We start from the raw sequence: 16,227 nt of genomic DNA on the forward strand, positions 1-16,227 counted from the left end.
CAAGAATTTCTCAGTTCAGATCAGAGAGGTGCAATTTTGCCCTTTGGCTTTGGGGAGGGTTTTTCCTTCCTAATGCCAGGGATAAAGCCTCAAACCATTTACAAATTGCCTTGTCTCAGAATCTTGGGACCATTAGATGTCATTTATATCTATTTTTACTGGTGTGACTTCCATGGAGTAACAGTACACCAGGGCAAGATGAGAATCAAGCCCAGATAAATTTAATTCTATTAGTTTCCTTTTATGTACAATATATTTCTTATTCACATGATGAAACCTAATACATAATGTATTTTCTGCGTAATTTTATGGGAGCTTATTAAATAAGTTCCATTGACAACACTGAAGGATATGAAAGCTATATCAGCATGATACTGGAATAAAAATGCAGGCATATAATTCAGCTATTGGAAAGATGGAGAAAATAGATTAAGAAAAGAGGGAGGTAGGAGAAGGATGGAGAGCTAGCTCAAGAGAATAATATTTTAAAATTAAACTTTAGTCTCCTGAAGCTCATCCACTTGGAAGTACAGGAGAGATATAGCCTAACTGTGGTAAAAGCAGACTTTTATCCCTGAAATGGCATTAGAAGAGCAAACATAGATTGCACTAATTAATGCAGAAAGTATGATTAGGTTTAGGGTCACATATGCTAAAAAGAAACTCCACGGACAAATTCTGCTCTACTACAGCAGTGTGACTCTGGAGCACCAAATCAGTTCAGTTTTTTCCAATGTAACTGAAGTAACCAGGAACAGAATCCGGCCCTTAATCTTCATTATTGTGGGGAAAAAATGCTCTTGCTTTATAGAAACAAAGCTTGAGAAACTGGGGGATAAAAATCAATGGAGCTTTTGCAATGGTGTCAAACTCACTTGGGGCCTCGGGCCATATCTAGAACATGGGACTCCTTGGGTGCATCCAAATGAGCCCGAACATATGCTCCACATATGTGAGCCCACACATCTGGAATATGGGACTCCTTGGGCATGTCCAAACAAGCCTGCTGCAAATATGCAGTGCGGGGAAAGTTGTTTTTGTTCCCAGCGTGCCTCTTGCAGCATCTCAAACTGCTTTGAGACACCACAAGAGGCATGCTGGGAACAAAACAAACTTTCCTTGCTCTGTATATTTGCAGTGCAGGCTCAAAATATGATACCTGGAAATCCAGGTATCAAAAATAAAACCCAAGGAATAAAAGTGGGACAGGGCACGGTCCAGGACCACGCCCTGAGGCAACCAGAGGCTGGGGTCCTCCAAAGAGATGCTCTAGTAGCCAGCCAAAGCATCTCTTTAGCTGCTCCTTGCCAGGTGTTTCAGCACACTGCCTCCACCTGTGGGGCAGCCTGGAGCGGTGCAGCTTGCAGCTTGATGGGACCAGGCTCTGTCTCAGGTAAGTAAGGGACTTCAGGGTGAGGGGGACTGGAGCAGGGTACTGTGTGGGTGTGGGGGACTGTGAGGGGGGGCTGCTCAGGAGGGGTGGGTCCCCCGCTTGCCCCCCGCACCACACACACACAGCAGCAGCAGCCATTGGGGCATGCAGGGCCCTCCTGGCACACCACCCCCTGTGCTGCAGGGCATCACGGCATAGCCTGGCCGCCTGACACCCAGCGCTGCCTGTGCCACATCGTGCAGACCCAGCTTGGCGCGGGGTCATGGGCCTTTGGGCAGCTCTGGGCCACTCAGGTTGTCACCCAGGAGCCAGCATCGCTCTCAAGGACTGTGTGTCGTGCTGGGCCAGGTCCTGCCTCCATGGGCCCCACATGCCATTGGGCCAGGCCAGTTCCATGGAGGCAGGACCTGGCCTGACACAACACATGATCCCTGAGAGCAGCACTGGCCCTTGAGTGACAACCAGACTGGCCCATTGGGTCTGAAGGTGCAAGGCCCTATGCCGGGCCAGGCCAGGCTGGGCCCACGCGATGTGGCACATCTGTAAAATGGGGACAGTAATAATACTTCCTTTTCCTACCTGGTTGTAAACTCTTAGACAAAGAGTGTTTTCTGCTAGCCCAATGGGGATACAATCTCAGAAGCCTCTAGACACTACTAAGAAATAAAAACAATGAAAAAATAATAATTTACTTACCAAGAATTCCCCCCACAGGGCGCACATGCCCCCCCCACACCCCACACATGCCCCCACAGGGCACATGACCCCCGCGCCACACAGCCCACAGCCCCTCCCCCCTGCAGCAGCAGCAGCCATTGGGGCGCTCGGGGCTCTCCTGGCACAGCCTCTCCCATGGCATGGGGCAGCACTGTGTGGCCCAGGCTGCCTGGCACCTGGCGCTGCTTATCAATTCAATCTACACAGCTTAAACCAGGGGTGGGCAAAATGAGGCCCATGGGCCAGATGTGGCCTGCCACGCCATTCTATCCTGCCCATGGGGCCCCTAAAAAATTTAGAAAATTAATATTTATCTGCCTCTGGCTGCCTGTCATACAGCCAGCCCTCAATGGCTTGCCAAAACTCTGTAAGCAGCCCTCTATCCGAACTAATTGCCCATCCCTGGCTTAGAATAACCTGCGAAGACTGAATGTATTCAGCCTCTGGCTTTTTGACTGCCTGTACTTAGTCCTAGTGCTGCCGAGTAGTTTATACAAGGTCCCAGAACCCCATGAGGCAGCCAGTACCTTGGTCATTCTCTAGTCTTTTGTTTGGGAGAGAGGAAAAGATCAAAATTAACACTACAGGTCTCTGAAAAAACTGCTGCATTACTTAAAGTGCCTTTTACTAGTGATATTTTTCTGTAATCTTCCTGGTCCAAGCAATTATTTTTCCCTTTACAGCATGGTAAATGATACCTAAGATTCAATGTGTTGTCAGTGTGCTTTAATATTTGCGTAATTTTTATTTTCTGGCTGTTTTATTTTCATAGTGTTACAAAAGCTTGTTACAGGTATAACTAATACAGGGAGATTTTTTTTTTTTAACATTCAGTTGAATTTATTACTTTGCTAAGTTTCAAATAATGACCATGATAGCACTGTTTTAATGAAAGAAGTTGTCATTTTTGAGGAATAGTAGTCCAAAGACTTTGTTCAATTCCCAGCTTTACCATTGCCTTCTTGTGTGATCTGAGCCAGTCACTTAATCTTTCTGGGGCACAATTCTCCACAAAACAGAAATTATCATTAGAACGGAGTGGTTTGGGTTTTTTTCATTAAATAGTGGATTTGCCACCAAAAGAACAGAGTCTTGAGAGAGGGACTCAAAAAAACATGTGAATTTGGTTAAATTTGGCAAATACTTTAGGTAAGGGGTAGCCTACCTGCAGCACAGGTGACAAGTGGTACAGGCAGCCTCTATGTGTGGTATGCAGCAGATCTGGGAGAGGAAAGGTAGCACAGTGGCAAATAAGGCAGGGAGCAGAAAGTAGAGCAGCAAATTGGGTAGAGAGCACAGAAAAGGAAAAAGAGTAACAGAAGCTACCCAGACATATGCTGGGAGGAGCAGTCAGCTAGATCTAACCACTCACGCAGGTTCTTAACCTGTATTCAGGACCTCTACCTAACACAGGAGGTAAGGTGTCCCACCAGGGGCAACACCTTGCTTGACTTGGTGTTGGCCACAGGGGATGACCTGGTGGGAGACCTGCGGATTCAAGGCAACTTAGGGGACAGCGACCACCAAATGATTAAATTCACTATCCAGTGAAGGGCAGGCATTATACCCAGCAGGGCACGGGTGCTAAACTTTAAAAAAGCTGACTTTAACAGACTCAGGGGATTGGTTAGCAGGGTGCTAGGAGCTAAGAACTTAGATGCGTTGAGGGTCCAGGATGGGTGGACATTCCTCAAGGAAACCATTCTTTGGGCTCAGAGTGAGTCAATTCCATGGCAGAGGAAAGGGGACAAGGGGGCCAGGAAGCCCCTTTGGCTAACCGGAGGCATCCAGGATACCTTAAGGGTAAAAAAAAGAGGCATACAGGAAGTGGAAGCAGGGGGTAGCTAGCAAAGAGGAGTATACTTCTTTGGCCCGCACCTGCAGGGAGTTGGTCAGGAAGGCCAAGGCAGCTCTAGAACTCAGGCTAGCATCAGGGATTAAGGACAATAAAAAGTCCTTCTTTAGGTATACGTTGGGAGCAAAACGAGGGTGTGGGGTAGCATAGGACCCATACAGGATGGGCAGGGAGGCTTAGTGATGGATAACAGAGACAAGGCAGAGCTCTTCAGTGAGTTTTTTGCCTCTGTCTTCTTAAATGGGAATCTAGACAAACCCTCAACATACATCACAGACACCAACAAAGAGAACATCAGCTGGCCAATGGTCAGTGCCAACACGGTAAAAAGACACTTGGAGGGACTGGATGTATTCAAATCACTGGGACCGGAGGGACTCCACCCATGAGTAATGAAGGAATTAGCGGGGTTCATAGCTGATCCACTGGCCAGGATATATGAGCGCTCATGGTGCTCGGGTCAGGTTCCGGAGGACTGGAAGAGGGCTAACATCGTCCCAATCTTTAAGAAGGGGAGGAAGGAGGACCCGGGGAACTATAGACCAGTCAACCATACCTCTATCCCTGGGAAAATCCTAGAAAAAATTATCAAGGAACACATCTGTGGGATCACAGCTAATGTGATGTGGAGGGGTAACATGGGTTTTTAGCAGGCAGGTCCTGCCTGACTAACCTAGTTTCTATTTACGACAAGGCCACCAATTGTTTAGATGCAGGAGTCAAGGTGGATGTTATCTATCCGGACTTCAAGAAGGCCTTTGACAAGGTATCCCATACCATCCTTATTAATAAACTGAGGAGATTTGCCTTGGATGATTACACGGTAGACTGGGTAGCAAATTGGCTCAAGGGTCGCACTCAGAGAGTGGTAGTGGATGGGTCGGTGTCAACCTGGAAAGATGTGGGCAGTGGAGTCCCTCAGGGCTCAGTTCTGGGGCCGATGCTGTTCAACATCTTCATCAGTGATCTGGATAAGGGGGCGGGAAGCACCCTGTCCAAATTCGCGGACAACACAAAATTATGGGGTGCAGCTAACACCTTGGAGAGGAGGAACCAGATCCAGGCCAACCTAAACAGGATGGGAAAGTGGGCAGAGAGCAACAGGATGCAATTCAATAAGGACAAGTGCAAGGTGCTGCATCTAGGGAGGAAGAACTGCTATCATACCTACAGGCTGGGGGGCGACCTTCTCAGCTCCACTGAGGCAGAAAAAGATCTTGGAGTCACTGTTGACTCCAGGATGAACATGAGTCGCCAATGTGATGAAGCAGTTGGCAGAGCCAATCACACCTTGTCGTGCATCTGTACGTGCTTCACAACCAGGTCCAGGGAAGTGATTCTCCCCCTCTATGCAGCACTGGTCAGGCCACAGCTGGAGTACTGTGTCCAGTTCTGGATGCCGCAGATCAAGCAGGATGCGAACAACCTGGAGAGGGTCCAAAGAAGAGCCACTTGCCTGATTAGAGGCTGCAGGGCAGGCCCTATGAGGAAAGGCTAAAGGACCTTAACCTTTTCAGCCTCTCCAAGAGAAGGCTGAGAGGGGACCTTGTGGCGGCATACAAATTCATGAGGGGAGAGCAACATGAAGTAGGTGACAATCTGTTCACCAGGGCACCCCCTGGAATGACAAGGAACAATGGCCATAAGCTACTAGAGAGAAGGTTCAGGCTGGACATTAGGAACAAGTTCTTCATGGTCAAGGTTGCCAGAATCTGGAATGGGCTCCCAAGGGAGGTGGTGCTCGCCCCATCCTTGGGGGTCTTCAAGAAGAGACTGGACAGGCACCTGGCTGGGATCACATGACCCCAGGGTTGGTGTTTCTTTTCTTGCCTGCCAGGGGCAGGGGGTTGGACTAGATGGCCCACTGAGGTCCCTCCCGACTCTGTGAATCTATAAGAAGACTGGAGTGGCACTTGGGGATCGTGCCAGATTAAGTTGTGGTAAAAACACCAAAAAGGTTGGCCCCCACTACTACAGGTGAAAAAAATATGGAAATGTTGAAATATTGCATTTGGACCTTTTCTAAATGAAATGTTTCATTTGAGAAATGTCAAAATGTTTTGCTTTGACATTTTCTAAACTAATTTTTAGACTCTTGAGTGTATTTTAACTATCCTTGCAATAGCAGGACATTGACATCCCTTGTTACCCTGCTTTATCTGTAGCAGGTTAGGGTGCTTTTGGTGGTTTAACGGAAAGTGCTTTGTAGTTGTGTGACAGGATTGTGTAGTTTTAGGAATAAGTTAGATAAGGATTTGTCTCAAACAAGCTGGATAAGGATGGCACTAGATGGCCTCTGGAGGTTCCCTTCCAGCCCTACTTTTCTATGATTCTGTGACTTTCTTTTCAAAATGGCCTGATTGACCCCCATTATAAGAAAACAGGTTAAATCAAAATGAATCACAACACATTATTTCAGGTCAAATAAAATGTTTTGGGACTTTTTTCCTAATTTCACCACATTCATTGTCTTGTAAAATAAGGGGTAAACGTACTTCTTTTAGTTGAAGAGTATTCATTTAAATGCAAGACTTTGTTTTCCTCATTTTTTTCAAGGTTACTGTGTAATCTGATCTATGTATTTATAGTCATACTTGTTGCTTGGATATATGAAATATAGACAGGGCTCCAAAGAGAAATGAAACCCTGTAATCCTTCAGTGATAACCCTCACACTAATCAAATGCATTATGTTTTTCAAACTGGTTGTTGTGTTATCCATTTAAATGATCATGTTCTCTACCTTTTTGACAACAGGAGGAAACAATCCAACGGGCACGGGAGGAAGACGAGAAGAGAAAAGAGATAACTAATCATTTCCAGGGCACACTGAGTGAAATCCAGTCTCAGATTGAACAGCAAAGTGAGAGGAATATGAAACTATGTCAAGAGAACACAGAGTTGGCAGAGAAACTGAAATGCATCATTGATCAATATGAACTCAGAGAAGAGGTGAGAACAATATGCATGCCTTCCAAACAGACACTTAGGTAGGAAGAGGCAGACTTTGAAGTGTATAAGGGTCAGTCTTATTGCCCTCCTGTCCTCCCAACTCGTTAACAATTGTGTTTTCATGGAGGCTTTTGTGCAGTAGATCATATGCGTAGCACAGTAAAGATTTAAGAATATGCTCCAATTTAACAAAGACTTTAAAGGAGGCAGGTAAAGTCCTTCTTTCTACAGATTAATAAAAATGTAAACATGGGCATTTTGAATAGATTCTACTTGGCAGGCACAGCTTTTTTGATAGATATTATCCTTTCAGTAAATATCACAGCTGATCATAACATTTCAATGCACACAAAAATTCAAGAAATGTTTTCAAACCTTCCTGATTTTTCTTGAATGAAATATATGTGCTTTGGATGGTCTCTAGTAGCAGGCCAAAAAAGTAAAGGGATATTCTCAGGATTTTTAGTCCTGTAATTATGTGAAAGTGGCATGGTTTACTCTGGGGTACAAGAGTCAGAAGGTTCATTCTTGGCATTTCTTTTGGAGATGCTGTTATATATACAAATATTTTAAGGCTGAAAGGAACTACTAGATCATCTAGTCTGACCAACCTCCTGTGTATAGGGGTAAATAAATTTGCCCAGTGCTTTTTACTGTGTTATGAGGTTGAGCTGGAGCACATAGATTTGTGAGGAGAAAAAAATAATGATCAATGAAGATTTGACCCTGCAAGGTACCAAGAAGTGTGTTCAGGAGATCAGACATGGGTATCCAGTTAAGCACACAAGCCCTTACTTAACTTGACATCTGTTAAATAAAGACAGTGCCATTGACTTGAGTAGGACAGCACACATGCTTGAAGATTAGCACCTATCTACATACTTCGCTGAACGAGGGCAGGTGCTCTGTACTCAAAGGCCTTGATCTTGCATGGAGCTCTGTGGTGGTAAATACTTTGCAGCTGCATAAATGGTTCCTTGCAAGATGTGGGCCTAAAGTGCCTGTTTTCTTTACGGGCTCAGTTAGCTTTGAGACTTGTTTCCCAAATCCTCTCTCAGTCAAAAAAATCTTCACCAGTTAACTGTGTGTCACTTATGTTTATGTTTTGGTGAGCAGTTATTTGAGATCTAGCTGGCCTCTTTGATCATGCTGATGATATAGGTAGATATTATATATTTTAATGCCCAGTTCTGAAAAGGGCACACAAGCATTTTTAGGTGCACTGGTTTCACTTCCAGCATAAATTCTGACACAACTTGTTCTCACAAGTGTTAGAGTTTCCTGGGAATATTGTGGTTTGAGAGTTGCAGTACATTTAGTTTTATTCTTGTCCCAGAAGGCAGTCATACATGTTTGAGCATGAGGGTATATATGCGTCAGTAAACCTCCACATTCATCAGGGTTTGTTTTCTTGCAGCACCTTGACAAAATATTCAAGCACAGAGAGCTTCAACAGAAACTGGTAGATGCCAAGTTGGAGCAGTCACAGGAAATGATGAAGGAGGCAGAGGAGCGACATCAGAGAGAAAAGGAATATGTAAGTATCTGTGTCATCTGTCTGATAGTCTGTCTGTCTTTTATCTAGCAATAATCCCTAAATCACCCCTTACTGCCATTTCACCCCTCATCTTGGTGGCACTCCTGGTCTGAGTTCTGAAACAATGGCAGAACAGTGTGAAGAAGTCTTTCATTGCTACTCTGGCCTGAGTTGAGAGGAAAGCAGTCTCCTGGACTATCAGACTAGCACTTTTCATTAGCACTAAACAGTTTTTAAGCAAACCATAACATATAATTACATATAAAGGGCCAAGTTGTGCTGTTACTTTGTAAGAATCCCTCTGATATCCCATATTCTCTCTCTTCAAAAGAAAGGAATATAATAAAACACTACACTTTGTCAGGAGAACAAAGTCATATGGTCATACGGTCACACTGAAGTAACAAACTCACCTCAGGGGACTGATGGCCTTTCACAGGGGTGGGCAGAAGCTAAAAGCAGTGCAAAAGTGATGCAGTCAATTCAGGATGGACGAGAATGAGGCACTTTGCACCAGCTATTCAGCTGATTCTAAAGGAGTGTTGATGAGATAATATGGAAGCTGTGCTTATCCTCTACTCTCCCCACATTGTCTGGGAAATGAATAGTCTTGACATGTAACCTGGAAAATGGTGACAGCAAAGCAAAATATAGGGAAAAACTAGGAACTTAAACCAAGCTTGAAAGGGAGAAACAGTACAAATAACAGTACAAATAAATAGATATGCATGGACGCTGAGTTGCCGTAGCATGTTGCTACATCGATGTAGCATCACGTGTACGCACACCCAGATTTACCCACTAGTAGAAATTTAGGAAGGGCTAGGATTTAGTTCTCTGGTTTGAGAGCTGCATGAAATGCTAGGTTCACAACTGGATCAAAACCAAGGAAAATATTTATATAAGCCATTTTATAGATTCATAGATGCTAGGGTCAGAAGGGACTCAATGGATCATTGAGTCCAACCCCCTGCCCGTGGCAAGAAAAAGTGCTGGGGTCATGTGAGCCCCACCAAGTGCTTGTCGTGTCTCTTCTTGAAGACCCCCAAGGTAGGGGAGAGCACCACCTCCCTGGGAAACCCATTCCAGATTCTGGCAACCCTTACTGTGAAGAAGTTCTTTCTGATGTCCAACCTAAATCTGCTCTCTGTCAGTTTGTGGCTGTTGTTTCTGGTTATTCCAAGGGGTGATCTGGTAAACAGAGCATCTCCTATTCCCTGCTGCCCCTCTGGTGAATTTGTTTACTGTCACAAGATCTCCCCTCAGCCTTCTCTTGCAGAGGCTGAAAAGGTCCAGGTCCTTTAGCATTTCCTCATAGGGCATTCCCTGCAGGCCTTTAACCATATGAGTGGCCCTCCTCTGGACCCTCTCAAGGTTGTCCACATCCCTCTTGAATTGTGGCACTCAGAATTGGACACAGTACTCCAGCTGCAACCTGACCAGTGCTCAATAGAGGGGAAGGATCACCTCCCTGGACCTGTTTGTGATGCACCTACTAATGCATGACAATGTGTGGTTAGCTCTACTAATTACTTTGGCACATTGACAACCCATATTCATCTTTTAGACTCAAGGCACCCTCCATTAGACTGGAGGCACCCCTCTGAAAATGGCAGCTCTTAATTTTCACTAATTTCTTGACTACAGAAAAATAATAGAGCAATTCTTCTGTTGCAAAGAATTCAATTCTGAGTTCTGCACAGCTCTGTTCATAGTAAGCATCCTGATTGTGACTATGTTATCCTATTACATTGCACCCATCACTTTAGTATATGCGCAAATAAGGCAGGTGAGATTGAGGGTCTCCCTCATACATGTACAGATATAAATATTCAGTGGCCATATCTACACGAGATGCTGACTTCACAGTAGCCCATGACTACTGCGCAATAGTGTTGCACGGCAAAAAGCATGATGCGACACTACTGCGGAGTCTCGGACTACTGCAAAGTCAGGGTCACGAAAAAGCCATTTGGCGGCATTACTGTGAAGTAACTGGTTACTCTGCAGTCATTTACTACTTGTTTATAGTACTTGTTTTTAGTGCTGTGAAGTTAGCATCTTGTGTAGACGCAGCCAGTATGTACAAAAAAGGGGGATTGCCCAGGCCCACCACAACAGTAACATGGAACTAATCAAAATCTGGCAAAGGAGATTTATATTCTTGCCTGGGCACACAATGTGAAGTATCATACCATTCCAGGGACAATGAGAGTAATTATACACTGGAATAATTATATACTGAAGTCTTTGGGAGCTTTGCCATTGATTCCAAACAGTTGAGGATTTCATCCATTTAGCAAAAAAAAAAAAAAAAAAAAGGTGAAAGGCAGCATCAAGACAAATTCCAGGTTTTGTTGAGCAGTGTGCAAAATTAACCTATAAGGCCTTGCATCAATCACCTCTCTGCCTCCCTATGATGTTTGGCTCTGAAGACCCTACACCAAGGGTGGGCAAAATGCAGCCATTCTATCCAGACCGCGGGGCCCCTAAAAAAATTAGAAAATTAATATATATCTGCCCCTGACTGCCTGTCATGCAGCCCTTGATGGCTTGCCAAAACTCAGTAAGCGGCCCTCTGCCCAAAATAATTGCCCGCCCCTGACCTACACAGTATTCAAATGAAGACCAACCACTCAGCTGAAAGTGGTAAGGAATTAAGGAACTTATGAAGAGGGCTGAAGAGGATCATCCACTAATCAGTGTGTGCCGAAAGTACAGTCCCTATAAGTGGTGGTCCTCTCAGAAGGTGGCTGACCACATGGGGATGCGATTGCTGTCTTTGGCTGGCTCTGTCTAGCATATAGTTACCTAGGGTACATAGAGACATTGCTGTTATTTCCATTTTTTACAAAGCAGTTGTAATCATCATCCTTCCAAATTGTACAGGGTGGGGATATTTTCTTTGCAGTGCTGCTCTGCGTGACTAACACCTCTGAGATAACAGGCTTGAGAACCAGTTCAATTAGCTAAAAAGCCATATAAAATAGGCACATAATAATAAGGCCTTAAGTATAAAAACCTTTACAAATATTATCCAAGTTAATGCTCACAAACCTGCCTTTGAAGTATGTTCATATATATTGTCATCACCCCTTTAGAGCAAGGGAAACCTGAAGTCGAGTGACTGGCTGAAAGCCATGCAATGAGTCAGTGTTAGAGCAGGATTAGTTCGTCATTCAGAGTCCTGCCTCCAGACTACTAGACTACACTTGTCCCCCTCTTGAATCATATTGTAGACTTAGTTTAAGACCCTGTTATTAAAGTACATCTAATTAAGACATTTTGGGTGCAGGCCTTCTCAAATTTATCTCCATCCAACACTGTGGAGATAAAAGGGATACAGAAGGAAAGTGTTTTGGAATATTCTTAACATCTATCTTATACATTTCTATATACTGTTTTGGAGATCACATCAGTTTAGCTACAGTTTTTTTTAATTTTCAAACTTTTTAGGCAAATATTTTTATCTAAGTATCTGTTTGGTATTTCTTTGAAGCCTAATTTATTGTCTTAACTTCAACACGATGCTGTAGCTTGCATGCGCTTTTACTCCAGCTGCAAAAATTCTCTACCACACTCAGCTAGACATGCTGGACCTACAAAATTTTGCATTGTACAAGGATACTTTTTAAGATGTGTTCCTGCTACTCAGGAACCTATGCCACAAAGTATTAAACAAATGTTTATGTTCCTAGAACGTCAGCTCAGAATGAACCGGGCACTCTATATTGAATGTAGTGGCTTTTTTCAGTATGTAGATGCTTATGCACAGTCAATAGCACAAATTTGCCACAAAGTAAAAAACAAAACAATCTTTCTGAGTTTGGAGAACTGGTCAAGGAGTAACTCTGCTGCCCCCAAGTGTCTGCAGAAGAAGATTCCCCCTCCTGTAGTTCCCCACCAAGAACTGGGGAACCCAGCTACTCAAGCCAGGAAGCAAGGGCAGGATGTGTCTTTAACATAATGACAAACTGAGTCAAGAAGCTAGTAATTTAATAAAATATAAGTACATAACTGCTCAAGCAAAATAAAGTTCTACACTAAACTCAGTAACATTTTTCTGTGTATCTGTAGTGTGGTAACTTCTGAATAAGGCAGAATAGAGATGCACCTTATAAGCTAACAGAATCAGAGATGTATAAGCTTTCATGTGCAGGAACTCATTTCATCAGATGCTATGAAAAGACCTCTATGCTGCCTTCTGTCTGACTTCAGAATATCATAGCTAACTTTGTTTCTCAACTTCTGAATACTGTTTCCAATCAATTTCAGCATCCCAGGAATATTCTGATTTCTAGCAGTGCCAGAAAAAGTCAAACCTACAGAGTGATGCAGACAGAGAAATTTCTTGGGTGCTCCCGCTATTGCTACCTACACTATTACAGACAGCAATTTAATATGGTTCTCTCTCTCCAGGTGCACAGCTCAGCCTACACAAGCAAAAAAAAAAAATGCAAGCTCTAGTAAAAAATGTACCAGTTGGTACTAGTTTAGACCTGAAGAATGGCACTGGATGCCCCAAAACTTGTCCAACAGCTCTTTATATATTGGTCCAGTAAAAGATATCACAAAAAAGTCTTGCCTATAGTTATTACTGTAAGTCCTTCCCTAGAGGTCAGCACAACCTAAGAATTGATTAGCACACAGCTTCCATGGCCTATTATAGCCTTTCTCTATCATCCTATATCTATCTGGTTGATACCTATGACTCTATGATATGATTTGGACTCCCCAGTTTCCTTGTCTTACTTGTAACACACATTTTAGATCAAGTTAATTGCAGGAGCAATTTAGACCATTTAGGAGACATGGGTTTGCTAAGTCAACCCCAAATATTTCTTCTTACATCTTGTCTTAAATTCTTTCTGAAGGGCATTCCTATGGGGAAACAACTGTTCTTGTGTTCTCCAGCACAACAGGGTCTGATGCTAATTGGGCCTTCAGGCCACTACTATGCCCAAAGTAACAAAATATTACAAAAATATTTTTCAGTGAAGCAATATGTGAACACAATATTAAATATACATTGATATTTTATGAGTTGGGTCTCCCTTGTTACCACTTCATATCTTATTAATAAAAACATCACTTTTTATGATTCAGTTTCTACCAATTTTATGTTTATACATGACTCCAGGCTAGGTAAGAAGGCATACTGGTTTGTGTCAATGCTCTACAGTTTGCCTCTGTTACATAAAATTTTATTCCTGGAAGTAGTAATGCAATAAGATAGAAATAGGGTTTCATTAGCAGGTAGAGGTACATTATCAAAAAAACTACTTTCCTCTGCCTCGTCAGTTTATTTTAAGTATATTGCATTATAGCAATGAGACCTAAGGGCTCTGAGCGGGGGGCACTTCAACATACTAACTGAAAAGGCTTCCAAAAAAGCTCCCATGAAATTTAGGCAATAATGATCAAAGTCCAAGCAGTCCTTGGGATTAATGACTGGTCTGGAGAATGACAGGCCTTTAGGCTTTTCAATGTTTTGTTTCAAACCATTAAACCCAAGCACCCATCATTCCACCAAAAAACACAGAGGTACAAAAAGCAAGGCCTAGCCTTGAAAATCCAGCCCATTGTCAAATGTTAACACAAATAAACAGGCTTCACATATATTATATGCATGCCTTACCAAGAAAGAGATGCAAAAATTAGGCCCATCCAACTAAAAATTATCTATATCATTGCTTCATGCTGGGTGGATTTCCCTGTGATTCTCTGCATTACACTTACACCTGACAATTATTTGTTAGCCAAAACTTGGGATCTTAGCTAAAATCCTGTCTGTAAAAGCCAGTGGGAGCTTTGCATGAGTGGAGCCAACTTTTTATCCAATTGGCTGAGTTAAAGGTATATAGACATGTTTCATTTGATGCTGTACTGGAGCCACACAAATGACAGATTCTTCAGGTCAGTGACCAAACTATAAAAATATTTTTTTTTGTGTTGACTGAGATGTGTGTTTCACCTGAAACAAAATGTCTGCTTTCACTCTGGGGTTATTTAACCTTTTTTAACAAGTCAGAACAATTTAAAAAATGTCATCTTAAAATTAGAAGTTGAATGTAATAATATTCTGGCCTTTCTGATTTTTTTTCTATTCTATTAGTCTTGACCTAGATTTGTGAATAAATTCGGTCATCGTGAAACTGCATTTTTCCGCAAACTCATCATTCACTAAAGAATTCACCTAGCTCTAGGCTATATGTCCACTTTTGTAGAGATACCACACTGTGTAGAGATATCTTGATTTAAAGACAAGGTAGAGGGCAGATTGTATACTCAACATGAAAGCTCCTATGTTGCTCTCTGTTGTTTTAAATCAGAGGTGTCAAAACAATGGGATTCAGGTAATGGGTTCTGGTAGGGTTTGTAGAGGAGCCAGACACTCGTTCTTAATTATGCTACTGTGAACACCATTTTGGCACCACTCCTCCTAATCCCAAAGCTTCCCTCTGTGATTTTTAGGTGTAAACAAAGATGTGACCATAACTTGAACTTCATATGACCCTGGTCTGGAGTTTCTAGGTGAGAGTGTTGATAATTTGTCAATGGAACTAGTTTTGCCAACATTTATATGGTATTGCCTCACTTTCTTGTGTTATGTATTGTTCAAGAAATCCTGCCCATGTTATCTTTACTAGAATGGTTAGTGTCAAACTTTCACAATGTCCGGGTGTACTTGGTAGCTATGTTGGTCTGAGACAAGAAGACATACAAAAAACTAGAATTCTTGGTTCCAAAATGATGATACCTTTTATTAGACCAACTAGACTTTGATCCCGAAAGCTTGTGAAAAGGACAACTTTCTTGCGATTTCCCAGTTGGTCTAATAAAAGGTATCATTTTGGAACCAAGAATTCTAGTTTTTTTGTATATAAACTTTCACAATGGAATTTCAGAGTTTTCTATGCTATTTATGTGATCTCCCCCAAAATGCCCCGTACCAGAGGACTTAGTTATGTTTTCAGGTATAGTTCTTCAGTATCTACTTTGGTTGTTCTCAATACCTCTTGTTTCTATAGAAAACTGGTTCTAAACCCTTTTTTAGACTTGAAGCATCTTTCATTAGACTTAAGGCACCCCTCAGAAAATGCCAGCTGTTAGCTTTCACTTTTTTTTGTGACTTCAAAGAAATACTGGCAATACAGCTATTTGTCTGTTGCAAAGAATTCAGAAAGACCACAATAGATCAGAATGTTTTTGGCTTCCTACTTGAAATCTCTGGGTTTATCCTCATGTTTGTACACTATCAATGTTAACACTGATGTTAGCCATGGCACCCTGGTTGAGAATCACTGCTATAGGACATGGTCCCACGTTAAACCAATCAACTCATCCATCATTTCTCAAGTTGCCTGTAGGATTTCACCCTAAAAACATTTATATTTGGCTTTAGCAGTCAAAGAAAATGCTTACTAAATGTTTGGCAAATGCTTTTTCCAGGCATTTCTTAAACATTTCATTACTACGTCAGGGAAACTTCCCGTCTTTAGTTATAAATAATCGTTAAACTTCTACTAAGTGTTTTCCCAGGTGCTGGGAGCAGCAGCAGCTGTTGTTCTTGCTGTTCTAAATGGACACTGAGGGCTGATGCTGCAGTCGCCCAACCCTTGTAACACTACTGAGAACAGGCGCAGGCTCTAAGTTGTATTAGCACAGACACATGCCACAAGGAGGATTTAAGAGGCCCATAGAAGTTTGAGGCACTTTTCTGTGATTAGCTGCTGCACTCTTTGCTACACAATATATTGTGACTCCCCAACTT

General features: G+C 42.7%; 1 protein-coding gene across 3 annotated transcripts in view; it reads left to right on the forward strand.

Annotated features, from left to right (window-relative positions):
- The window catches only part of TXLNB (taxilin beta), a 59,240-nt gene that overhangs the window by 28,905 nt on the left and 14,108 nt on the right, over positions 1-16,227 (forward strand). For all 3 annotated transcript variants that reach the window (XM_006020667.2, XM_025200298.1, XM_025200299.1), the window contains 2 exons: positions 6,722-6,916; positions 8,334-8,453. In XM_006020667.2, coding sequence (XP_006020729.1) covers positions 6,722-6,916; positions 8,334-8,453 — 315 coding nt within the window. The remainder of the gene's footprint in view (positions 1-6,721; positions 6,917-8,333; positions 8,454-16,227) is intronic.

Source organism: Alligator sinensis, unplaced genomic scaffold, assembly GCF_000455745.1.
Source record: "Alligator sinensis unplaced genomic scaffold, ASM45574v1 scaffold542_1, whole genome shotgun sequence".
NCBI classification, from domain to species: Eukaryota; Metazoa; Chordata; order Crocodylia; family Alligatoridae; genus Alligator; species Alligator sinensis.